The sequence below is a fragment of the Camelus ferus genome, chromosome 18, assembly GCF_009834535.1.
Source record: "Camelus ferus isolate YT-003-E chromosome 18, BCGSAC_Cfer_1.0, whole genome shotgun sequence".
NCBI lineage: Eukaryota > Metazoa > Chordata > Mammalia > Artiodactyla > Camelidae > Camelus > Camelus ferus.
Window position 1 is genome coordinate 15,907,192 of NC_045713.1, and position 12,309 is coordinate 15,919,500.

The 12,309-nt window shown below is 46.1% G+C and overlaps 1 protein-coding gene across 7 annotated transcripts in view; it reads right to left on the minus strand.

The window, feature by feature from the left end:
• Positions 1-85: 85 nt before the first annotated feature.
• GLYR1 (glyoxylate reductase 1 homolog) overlaps positions 86-12,309 on the minus strand; it is a 30,392-nt gene continuing 18,168 nt past the window's right edge. For 3 of the 7 annotated variants that reach the window (XM_032460306.1, XM_032460301.1, XM_032460305.1), the window contains 7 exons: positions 10,989-11,088; positions 7,496-7,606; positions 6,732-6,833; positions 5,866-6,028; positions 5,370-5,549; positions 4,928-5,052; positions 86-2,260 (listed from right to left, as the gene is read on the minus strand). In XM_032460306.1, the coding sequence (XP_032316197.1) occupies positions 2,186-2,260; positions 4,928-5,052; positions 5,370-5,549; positions 5,866-6,028; positions 6,732-6,833; positions 7,496-7,606; positions 10,989-11,088 (856 nt within the window). In that variant the 3' untranslated portion in view covers positions 86-2,185. The remainder of the gene's footprint in view (positions 2,261-4,927; positions 5,053-5,369; positions 5,550-5,865; positions 6,029-6,731; positions 6,834-7,495; positions 7,607-10,988; positions 11,089-12,309) is intronic. The other 4 variants (XM_032460308.1, XM_032460303.1, XM_032460304.1 and 1 more) reach the window with 3 other exon arrangements.

Consider the following 12,309-nt stretch of genomic DNA (forward strand, 5'->3'; position numbering starts at 1 on the left):
GCCGATGAAGCTGTCGCTCCGCGCCAGTCCCTACTTTTCCCTCGACCGCGTGGAGCCGGGGCGCGAACCACTGCCAAGGTCACAGTTGTGTTACCAAGAAACGTTTTATTTTGCTTGCAGTAGCTTTTTGTTAATTGCACAAAATCATGTTTTGTTTTTGCCATTTAAACATTATCACACAATCCTATTCTGAAAGACAAATGTCCATTATAAACAAAGCAAAAATAAAAATTCACAACCTTAATTACCTAGAAGATTTGTCACTTAAAGGTTTAAAGGAAAAAAAAGGGGTAGTGGTGGAGAGCTTTCATACAAGCTTTTTCACAAGTGTCACATTTTCTCCTTAAAAGGGAAGGCTTTCAAAACAAGGGTGAAATAGCTTAAACAGAAATAGTCATAGAAAGGAACTTTACAGAATTGTCAACAATATTAAGACAACATTGACTACCCAGTTTCATTACAGCATCTTCCCCCACCCCCACCCCCCATGTCCGGCTAGGACGAGAACAGGCTTTATATTCAGACAGAAAAGAATCCAACATCTCAGTGAAATTAACAACTGTGCCAAAAACCACTGGCATCTCCCCCGCCCCCTCCCCCCACGTCTTCTGAGATCCCCTAACCTGGGTTCTGATCAGCAGAAAAGGGCCAAAGCTGTGAGGGGGAGGGGCCCACACCAGCGTGGCCACCTCATTCTATTAACATTGTATATTCACTATAAATGCTGACCTTCTGCACAGTGTTAACTTTGGAAAATTCAACCCATGCAGAGGATGAGAACACTGACATCCTTTAGGTGACTTCTCCTTGTTCTTATGCCACATTCCAAGCCCCTCTGGTCCCCCATCCAAGGAGAAATGCTAGGGTCTCGAGGATGTCTTAGGTCCACCTCTGAGGGTCAGTTAGCTCAGATTTGGTCAGGCCTAGCTCTCCTCTTCCCTCCCGACAGACCCTGGGGCCCTGGAAGCACCGAAGACCATGCTGCTGGCTGAAGTGAAGACACTCATTCCTGTTTCAAGAGCTGAGCCTAAGAAATGGTCATCGTTGGTCAGGCTGGGTCTGGGCCAAAGAAGGAACAGACAGAAAGAAATACTGTCTCCAAGGGAAGAAAAGGGGGAGAGTGGAGAATGGAGAAAGGTGGGCATGCAGGGGACTTGTGCAGGGGCAGGCTGGAGAAGATGGGACTGATGTGAGGGGACCTGGGTCAGAGTGGCTCTTCAGAGCCAGGTGAAGTGTCTGTAACGGAAACAGGAGGGAGCCCCACTCCCCCTCCCTCTTCACTCCTCACTTGTGGCCCTCAGGATCCCCTTTCCCAAGGGCTGGAATGCAAATCCAGATACAACAGCCTGGTGAGGAGTGAGCTCCCTACACCAAAGTGAGGAAGTCTGATCCCAGCCCAGGGCTCCACAGTGACGGTGACTTCTGGGACAGGTGCTGAACAGCAGCGAGAGTGGGTTCCTGTGAGGCTCACCTAGAGGTGGGCTGGCTGCTGCTCTCCCTGGAAAGTCAGAGCCCTGTCTTTGCTTGACTTTGCCAATCTTTTTTCAGCTCACAAAGGCATTTATGGAGAGTTGGTTGCACACTGGTAGCTTAAACAGACAGTCCTCATCAGCTGGTCACCTGAGGTTGGAGGGCCCATGGAACCCTCTGTTTAGAGTCTGTGCTGGCTCATCTTGGCCCATAGCCTCTCTCTGTGTGGGATCCAGTGGGGCATGGTTGACAGAACCACAGCCTCTTCGCTCCGAGGGAAGCAGTGGGAAAGCTTCCAGTTCTCACTGCTGATTCTAGTGCCTTCAACTGGAAGGGGTCTGAGATAAGACAACTTGGAAGAAGGAAAAAAAAAGCCAGGCAGCAGTTTCTGGGCAGCTTCTATCCCGGGGTGTGGGGTGTGTGGGGTGTGTGTGGGGTGTGTGTGTGTGTGTGAACACACAGCCACCTAGTCCAGGGCCAGTGCCCAGCTCAAGAGCTTTCCCACAGGCCAATCCTGCTGACATCTGTCCCCTCTCCAGGACCTCCAGGGGAGGAGTGATGCCGTGTGCTGTGCTGATGGCAAGTCTCAAAGTCTGTATAAAAGGAGATGGAGACAGGCGGACTGGTCCAGAGGTAAGTTCCAGGACCCCAACCCCGTGTGAGGAAGAGGAGGTCAGAGGGAAGACTAGGGGGTGGGGTGGGGTGGGGCTCAGGCTTAGTGTATATAGGCTCGGTACACGGCAGACATGTCGTTGTCAGACTGGTCCAGTGCCTTGGCTCTTTTGTACACCTGGAAAAAAATGACATGGGCTCAGTCTAGTCACAGAGCTGACTCACAGACACAGATCTGCTTCCTGGAGGCAGTCCTAGACGTTGTTAGGTAGGTAGGTTCTGGAGCTCAGGCTGTCTGGCTGTGAATCCTGGATCCTCCACTAACTCGCCTAACTTTGGACAAAGTGCCTCTGCCAGCGCTTCTTGATTTTACAGGGGTGTTACTGTGAGGATTAAATGGAGTGAGGGATGTAAACTGTTCAGAGGCAGGGATGTAAACTCAGCATTGTTAGTAGTGACAATCAATCATGTCTCTTCCTGCTGAAGACACTCCGAGGGCTTCCCATGTTATTCTTTGGGCTGCTTCCCTGCCCTTCTCTCAGCATGGCTGGCTCCTTCCCAATCAGCTCCGAGGCCTTACCTGCCTCTCCCACCTAAAGCAGCGGCTGCACCACTTCACCCGGCCATCTCTTTCCTTTTACTTTTACTTTAATTCTAACCTTCTGCAATTCTTTTTTTTTAATTTATTTTAAAATTTTTATTGGATTTTTTTTTCAGGAGAAGGTAATTAGGTTTATTTATTTTAAATGGAAGTACTGGGGATCGAACCCAGGACCTCATGCATGCTAAGCATGTGCTCTACCACTGAGCTATACCCTCCCCCCTGCAATTTTTGTTTAAACATTTCTGTGCTTACTTTGTGCCCCTTCCATTTATGTAAGCTCCACAAGGAAGAGAAGGGGCTATACCCCATGTCCCCAGAGCCTAGAATTATAATTACAGCTACCCAGAAGTACTAGGTGAATATGAAAGAGTGTGAGAAGAATTAAAAAGCTGCATTTCCCTCTTTTTTTAAACATAGCTCAGTTGGAGCTACCATAATTGATGTCTACTACAGCTCAGGTGAAGCTGTCAACTCAGAATGAAGGCTAAGAAAAGACCTTTTTGGATTAAAAAAAACTCAGTCATTGCCAGCAGACCTGCATTCAAGAAATGCTAAAGCAGGTTCTTCCAGCTGAAAGGAAACAATACCAGACAGAAATTCAATTCTTCATAAAGTAATGAAAAGCACTGGAAATGGTAAATTAGAGAAATATACAGTTTTTTCCCCCTTAATTTCTTTAAATTACATGTGGCGACTTAAAGCAAGACATTCCAACACTGGTGGGTTAAAACAAAAGCAAATGTAACACACAGGACATCTGTACCCTAAAACAGTGGTTCTCAACCTGGGGTTATTCTGCACCCGCCCCCGAAGGGCATTTGGTAATGCCTGGGGACATTTGCTACCAACTGAGGGGGTGCAACCAGTATCTAGAGGGTAGAAGACAGGGATGCTGCTAAACATCCTGCAATGTACGTACGGCTCCCACGACAAAATGTCAAAGGTGCCCAGGTTGAGAAATTCTGCCTTATAGGACAAGGGAGGGGTAAATGGATCTACATTTTATGTAAAGAGGTCCAATCTAGCATGTGAAGTTAAGGATGAATACAGCAATCCCTAGAGCAAAGATAAAAGAAAAATAACACATTGTTCAAAAACCAATAGATAAAATGAAATTCTAAAAAATATTCAAATATCCCAAAAGAAAGGAGGAATAGACAAATAAAAGCCAGAGAGGACAAATGGCAATCAAATGATAAAAAACAGTAGCTCCAAATCCAATCACATATCAATAGACTTCAAGACAAAGACTAATGTCAACAGACCAGTTAACCTTAAGATCCTGAGCTCCAAACAGTGGAGAGTCTAAACTCACTACCATCCAAAGGGCCAGAAGGCGCCACGCTCCACAGATAAATTAATAACCAAAATGTCTGTTTCCAAGCCAACAAATCCTGTAGAGTCAGGACAGAGGCAAGTGGAAATCACCTCACAGACAAGCCCCAATTGTAGACTGTCTACAACAAACACACTTTAAAAATACAGGCTGAAAGTAAATGGATTAAAAAAAGATGTACCACATGGAAACAGTAAGCATGAGAAGGCTATGAAAATCAGACAACAGATATCAAAATAAAGATCAAGATGGACATTTCATACCAAGAAAAGGGCAAATTCATGAGGAAGACATAACACTCATAAATGGCTAAGAGTTTCAAAGACATTATGTGCAATGGACAGGATTAAAGGGCAAAACAGATAATCCCACAATCGTAGTTGGAGATTTTAACAGCCCTCTCTCATAATGGGAAGAATCAGAGACAAAGGTCAGTAAAGACGATCTGTAAAAACACTACCAACCATCTCGACCTAAGCGATGTGTGCGGAACACTGCACCCAACTGTAGGACACGCAGTCTTCTTAAGTGAACATGACACACCCACCAAGACAGACCATCTGCTGGACCACAAAACAAGTCTGAATCAATGCAGAGTTAAAAGCCATACATAATGTGTTTTGACCATGAGATATATTATAAATCAATAAACATTAGATGCCTAGGAGAACCCTTCACGGTTTTTATTTATATTTGATACACTTTTAAGTAATCTACAGGGCAAAGAACTCACAGGGAAGTAAGCATGGCTCAGAAGGAAATGTACAACGTTGGAGAAGGTCTAAATCAATGACCTAAGGTTCCACCTTGAGAGACTAGGTGCAGAGCAAGAAAAGCCAAAGCAAGGATACAAGGAAAACAAAGGGAGGACTGCCGGGACTTGCACCACAGCCTCCTGCAGTTACCTCATTGGCTGCAGCTGCCATAGGAGTTGGATGGTTAACGGCATCACCCAGCGCAATGGCTAAACGGAGATCCTTCTGAATGTATTTCAGGTAGAAATCAGGCTTAAAATTGCCTTGTAGGATATCTGAGGAGGGAAAGTCATTTATCAGAAGAAGTTAAAGGATCCTAAATAAGAAACTACCTACAGTACTGTCAGGGCACAACACCTACCATTTCTTCCCCCTTGGACACCCAAGAGACAAGTTCTCGGCCTGTACTCTGCGATGCCATCTGCCATTTCCCTGGACCCTCTTTGACCAGGGGTCTGGACTGACTGGAGACCGTGCATGTGTCACATACAATGAGCCTCCCAAGAAGACACTGTTCTGTGACAGCTGCCTGTCCCAGTTTCCCAGCTCCAATCAAAAACACAACACAAAGCGAGAGCCAAAGCCAACTTACTTTGGCACTTCTGGTCCAGGAAGATGCTGGCCAACTGTCCCTGATTGAGGATGTCCAAGAGCGTCTGCTGGGACTGGCCTGTCACTTGGGCCAGGGTGAGCCCCTCAGCGATGGTGGCCATGAAGCTTCCCTGGACCATGTTCACGATCAGCATCATCTTGGCTGCATTGCCAACCTCGCCTGCCCAGGGCAAAGCATCACGGTCACTTCCTAGGAATCCCGTGGAGAGGGACTTTCTGCCCACCCTCACTCCTGCTCGGACCCACCTCTACACCCAGGGGAGGCCCCGTTCACCTGCCCCTGACAGAACTGGCTCTGACCCTTCTGGCTCTTCCTCCTTCCAGGCACTGACTGTGCAAGTCAAAGGAAACCTTCCCACAGGGGCCCCAGGCAGAGGCCGTCCGGGACTGACGCTGTCATCAGTGCAGTCTAGAGGGGATGTAGCCCACCCAGCCTCCAGGCCTGAAGTGGACCAACAGGTGGGCACGCATGTTACCTAGGAAGAAGGAGGTCTTCCCCATTGCCTGGAAGCAGCTGCTGCAGTCCTCATACAAGCCCCTGTCTCCGGCCGCTAAGATCACCAACATCCCATCATTAGATAGCTGCTGATTCCCTGAGACCGGGGCTTCCAGAAAGCGGCCCCCCCTGGATACAATCACCTAGAAAGGAAAGTCACAGCTTCTGGAGCCCTTGCCTCTCACAAGAGTCTTGGGCAGGGAGCATACTGGGGTGGGTGCAGCTGGCTGTCCACACCAAGACCCAAAAGCTGCCACTTGTGCCAAGGTGCTGGACTAACACTGTGAGGGGGTCAGCAGACTGTCCTCCAAAGGACACCTGCATCACATGCAGTAAACAGAGAGAAGCTGGGGTGTCCTCGCAGGCTCCCGTTTACGTGGAGTTTCTTACAAAGACCCAAGATCATACCCAAACATGACCATGCCAAAGGCTTGGCTGACCACACCTCCTACAAACACTACCCTTCTTCAACTTCAGCCACCCTCAGAACACACATGGGCCACAAGTCACTGCCCCTTCACCTGGGCCCAGCAGCTCAGGAGGGCGGAATACTCTGCTACTGTCAACTGCAGAAAGGTGCTGAACCCTAAAGAGCCCTGCTGGCAGCTACAGGGACCCGACGCCTGTCCCAGCCAGGAAACATCTCTCCTTTTATAGCCACTCAGACTAGCTGTAGCTTTGAAGGTAAAGAGTGAGGATAGGTTAGTCCCAAGGCTACTGGGCTCTCCTCTCCTCTCTGGCTTTGGCTCTGGAGTAACCAAATTGCCCACACTTGAGTGTGGTCAACCTGGGTCCTGGGCTCCAACTGAAAGGAAGCTGGAGGGCCAGCCTGAACGAGGCTGCTACCTGGGCGAGCTCGGTGACTGTGTCAGCATCCACTGTCGACATATCCACGTAGCACTTCCCAGGGCGGATCCCCTGCAGCACACCACTGGGGCCCAGCACCAGCTGTGGGGACACAAGGGAGAAGCAATAGCCCAGGCTCCCAGCCAGAAACCCAGGAGCCCCTTAGACCTCAGGTCAGTGTCCTGTTGATTTTTTTTAACTCATTTCTCAAACAGAAGCTAAATACTAAGGCTGAAAAGGGAAGAACGTGTAAATAAGCAAGGGAAAGAGGAGTATTTATGGTATGTTCCCATTTATCTTCATTAAAAATCTCCCATTTAAAAGATGGGACCTCAGTATTTATTTATTCTTTTGGCTTCTTTGGATTGACTTGGATTAGTCTAGACATGAGTTTAACAAGATGACTACTGCATTTGAGCTTCTAAACATACAAATACAGCGATAGCTAAACATAGGAACTTGGCACATGGACCAAAGGCACACTCAGCCCCACAACTTCCAGCTCAACAAGAATACATGCGCCAGTCAGGAACCATCTCAGCATAGACCTCAGGGACCCTAGTCAATTTCATCCTTTGTTCTGAATTAGGACACCTGCATTCGGTTTATGCAAATACCCTTCACAATAGGGGATGGTCCCCAAATGGGAAATTCAACCCCCCTACATGCAGACACTCACTCAGTTAGCAGGGGAGAAGGGGAGGAGGCCAGCCAGCTTTTCTGGCCACAACCTGAGACGCTGAGGGGAGGGAGGGGATCCTTACGTCCTTGGCTGCCTTTGGATCCGACACACAGGCAAAGGTGATGTCACAAGTTGAAACGACTTCAGCGGGGGTTCTTCCTAGGCGGGCCCCCTCCTGGATGAACAAATCACACTGCAAAAGTCACAGATCCTAACGTGAGCCGCAGGCAGGGCACAACACACACACCAGCCAGGCCAGAGATGCGGTGCCCAGTCCTCCTGGTTGGTCTTCCAAAGCAGGAGGTTGAGGCTGGGAGCTGGGGAAATCAGCAGGCAGTATGACTGTGAGGAAAGTGGATGGGGGCCCCTTAAGGGCAATCTTGTGTTTTTGCATACTTGATGCCTAGGACAATGTTCAAGGCTCTACTTCACAGTTAAGCACAAAACAAGTGTCTGCTGAAGGCTTCCTGAAGGAAGAACAGAATGTGGATAGTACTTGTCCTTAGCCCTGTGGCTGTCTTGGCTGTGGCAAAACCCTCCCAGCACCCTGTGTGCTGGGAGGCAGGGCTGGGCCTGAGAAGCTGCCATCCCTTACCGAAATGTTTCCAGGGGGTCTAACGGCACTAACTTTTCTTTTCTGAAAACTAAAATCACCTAGAACATCCCATAACAAAACATATTATTAATATTTTGGTGTATTTCCTTTTTCTAAAGGCATTTAAAAAAAGTATTTAGAATAATTTGGACCTATTCTTTTGTATCAATTTTTAATATTTTATATGACTTACATTGATTAATATTGTAGTCTTTAATAATTATTATTTATAATGGATGGCTGCAGAATATTCCATCAAGAGATATACCTTAATTTACCTAATGGCTCCCCTGTAGTTCATTATCTGGCCCGCTTTTAGTCATAAATGACCCCAACAAGTATCTTTATGTACAATACTTCTCCTCTATGTTTTGAATTTAGGTCTCTGTAAGTAGAACAAAACAGGCTCCAAAAAATGATTTTAAAAAATGTAGACAGAAAGCTTTCCAACGGGATTGTGTCAATTACAGTGATCACTGGCAAGGTCTCAAATCACCAGCACTGGGCACCTCATTTAAAAATAAGTACCCAAAAATACATTAAAATTTTGTTCTACTTGATTTAGCCACTCAATAATTGCAAATTTGCTTACTATATTTTGATTACTCCTGATTACTGAACCTCTTTAATTTCTTTATTTATGAACTGTTTCCTCTTTGTGAGCTATTTTTAAATCTTAGTGTTATTAAACTATGTGTTTAGTAAGAAAATTCACTCCTGGGTTATGTATCTGAAGAACACAAAAAGACTAAATTGAAAAGATATACGCAAACCAAATGTTCATAGCAGCACTACAAAAGCCAAAATATGGAGGTGATCTAAGTGTCTATCAATAAACGAATGGTTAAAGAAAGAGATGGTGTTCACACACACACACACACACACACACACACACAATGCAGTATTAGCCACAAAAAAGGATGAAATTCTGTCATTTGCAACAACATGGATGGACTCAGAGGGTTTTATTATGCTTAGTGAAGTAAGTCAGAGAAAGACTAATACTCTATGCTATCATTTACATGTGGAATCTAAAAAATAAAACAAATGAATATGCCAAAACAGAAACAGACTCACAGAACAAATCAGTGGTAATCAGTGAGAAGGAGGGGGGAGGGGCAAGATAGGAGTAGGGGATTAAGAGGTACAAACTACTATTATAAAATAAATCAGCTACAAAGATATATTGTATAGCACAGTCATTCTTTTATAGTAACTTTAAATGGAGTATAACCAATAAAAATATTGAATCGTTATGCTGTACGCCTGAAACTAATGTACTATTGTAAATCGATACTTCAATAAAAAAAAAAAATAGAAAAATACACAAAAATTGTGTTAGGGTAGTGAGATTTCAAGAAATTTTTAAAAATACAAAAAATTTTAAATTCTAAAAAAATAAAAAACTAGTTGACGTACCTTTCAATTTTATTTTTTTATTTTTTGTTGTGGGGAGTATTATTAAAAACTCTTCATCCTTTTCTTCAGTGACTTTGATTGGTTTTAGGCTAAGATCTATGTTAATATTTAATTTTGTTTTCTTCTGGTTTTTTGTTTTGAAAAAGAAAAAAAGAAGGTAAAGCAGTAGAGCTATCTGACTCCAAAATCCCAAGTTTGTAATTGCTTCGCTCTACTGCCTTCCAGTCAATTAATGCAGAAAGAATGGCAATATTTATTACAATTAGGCTTTTCAATCAAGAAAACAGAATAACCAAGGGCATGTCTACCAACGGGAAATGTACTTATAATGCAAACCCTTGGATCCTCCCGGTGTTTTGCAACTGTGCATGCCTACACGTCCTGGTTACTCTGGCCCCGAATCACAAAACATCCTGCTCCAAGATCTCACTCCTGACCGAGGTCCCTGCAGTGCCTACCCAATGCCCAGCACCTGAAGCCCCTTCCCCTAGGCCCTCTCAGCTCTCCAACCAGCTCCTTATTCTTGAAAAGGACTGTTTCAGCAAAGTGAATTTCTTACTTTGTTCAGAACATTTTTGTTAATTCAAACCCACCAGCTCTGCTACCTCCCATAAGCAGTTACACCTCATTTCGGCTGTCACCTCCCTGCACACACGGGACGCTCACCCTGTCACTCACAAATATATGCTCAGCCACACCTTGTTCCTCAAGAGGCTGGTCTTTTCTTGGTCTCTTTCTTTGTTCCTGGCAAGTTCAGTTCTTTAGTTTCTGGTACTCAGACTACAGTTCTTCACCTTTTCTTGGATGAGAACTTAATGGGAGCCATGGCCTCTCTCCATTACAAAGATTTGAACATTTGCAGACTTGGAATTCCATTTCAGGGCATCCATAGACCCCTTGAAGCCATGGATCACCTTAGGTTAAGAATTTCTAAACCTGTCCTGTCCAATATGGTAGCCACTAGCCACAGGGGACTGTTTAAATTGAAATGAAATAAAACTTAAAATTCAACTCTTTAGTTTACTAGCCATGAATCAAGTGTTCAAGAGCCACACGTGGCTAGTGGGTACCACATAAGGCCAGTGCAGGTAAAGAACATCTCCATCACTGCAGGACGCGCGACTGCACAGTGCTGCTGACACGACGCAAATGACAGAACATGGTGCAGCCGTTAACAAGGACGAAGCAGACCTATTGATATATACTCCCTATCAATGAATTCATAACACACACACTCACACACACACACACACACACACACACACATTTGCATGTGCAAGGAGAAACCTAACAGGTTTTCTTTTCCATTACATATCTCAGGCAACAGCAGAGAGGGGGAAACTTCCATTTTATTCTGTATCTCTGGGTGTTTTTAAATGTTTAAAACATCCTTTACTGGTTTATCTACATCCCTACCTGCCTGAGCTAAGAGCTTGGCTTCTACTCTCTGGAGCAGAATGCTGATCAGAGACAACAGGGAGATTCCTGTCCTCAGTTACCCCAACCCCAAGGGTCAAGGCTCCAGCCGCCCCACCCGACGAGCACCGCCCTGAATGCTTACTTTCTCGGCAGTCCGGTTCCAGACAGTCACTGTGTGACCCATTTTTAGCAAGTTGGAGACGATGCCACTTCCCATGAGGCCAAGACCCAAAAATCCTATCCTGAAAAAGAGAGACTGATCAGTTCAAAGTGGCAGGGACAGGCTAAGAGCCTGAGTGATACACAGGCTCTGCTTCCTCATAAACCCAGGGTCCGGGATCTCACTGCAGACCACCAGGAACCCCACTCCACAGTATGCGGACCCCACAACTGCAGAGCCAGTGGTAACGCAGGGTGCAGCTTCTCGTTATTCCACCACTGTTTACCAGTGTTACATTATCTTCAGCTGCTGCAGTGGTTCCCGATCAGCCACCTTGAGCGCTAGGCCTTCAGATGCCCATTTAAAGGACATCGGGATCCAAGACAAGAAATGGGAGCAGTGTGCGGAGCCAGGATCCCAGCACTCACCTCCCCTTCCTGCCTCCACACCCCACACCACCTTTGCACCCTTCCTGCTGTCAGCAGGGGTGGGTCTTGCTCCTCATCTTCAAACCAGACTGAGCTCTGAAACCAATCTTTCCCTGTTCTCACTGCAGGCCTGTTATGATCCTTGTGACCAATGCTCTTGGGTGGACAGTACATCTGCTTACCTCCACCTCCTACAGCTTGCCCCTTCCTGTAGCCTCCAGAACCTGGGAGCTATGAGCTGCTTCTGCTATTTCTACACACTTCTGTAGATGAGTTTATCTTGCCCAAGCCTTTCTTGGCTTTTGCACTTCTTCATCTCTCCTTTCACGTGACATGGCTAAACAATGCCTCTTTCTTCATTTATTACATCGTGTCCTTGTTCATCATGTTCTTGGGTTTCTCTCAGCAACAATATCCTCCGCAGCTGCTCCACTCTGACCTGTGTTATTCCTTCAGTATTTTCAGTCTCCCGGGAGTCACATCCCCAGCCACCTTTGCAAACTGGCTCGTGCACTTGGAGGCTCCCTTAATCCCTGTTGTAAGACGCACTCTCACTTTCTGTCCCAGCCGGCTCTAGGTCGTCTGAATCAAATGTTGACAATGGAACCTACCACCTTCCCCACCAAATGGCACCCTTGGCCATTAAGTTTTAAGCCAAAGCTTAAAAATAAGCAGGTTCATTCATCGTTACCTGGGTAGTGCAAGTTTTCCCTGTGATTCTAAATCATGACAGACCAATTCTCTTCCCTTTTCTTGGTGTTCCAGGAGCCCAGCAGACCTGGGGATGAAGCTGATGCATTTTTAACATGGCAGCTGACAGCGCCTTGTGGTATCCTTGAGGCAAGATGGACAACGTGGACCAGGTGGACTGGGTA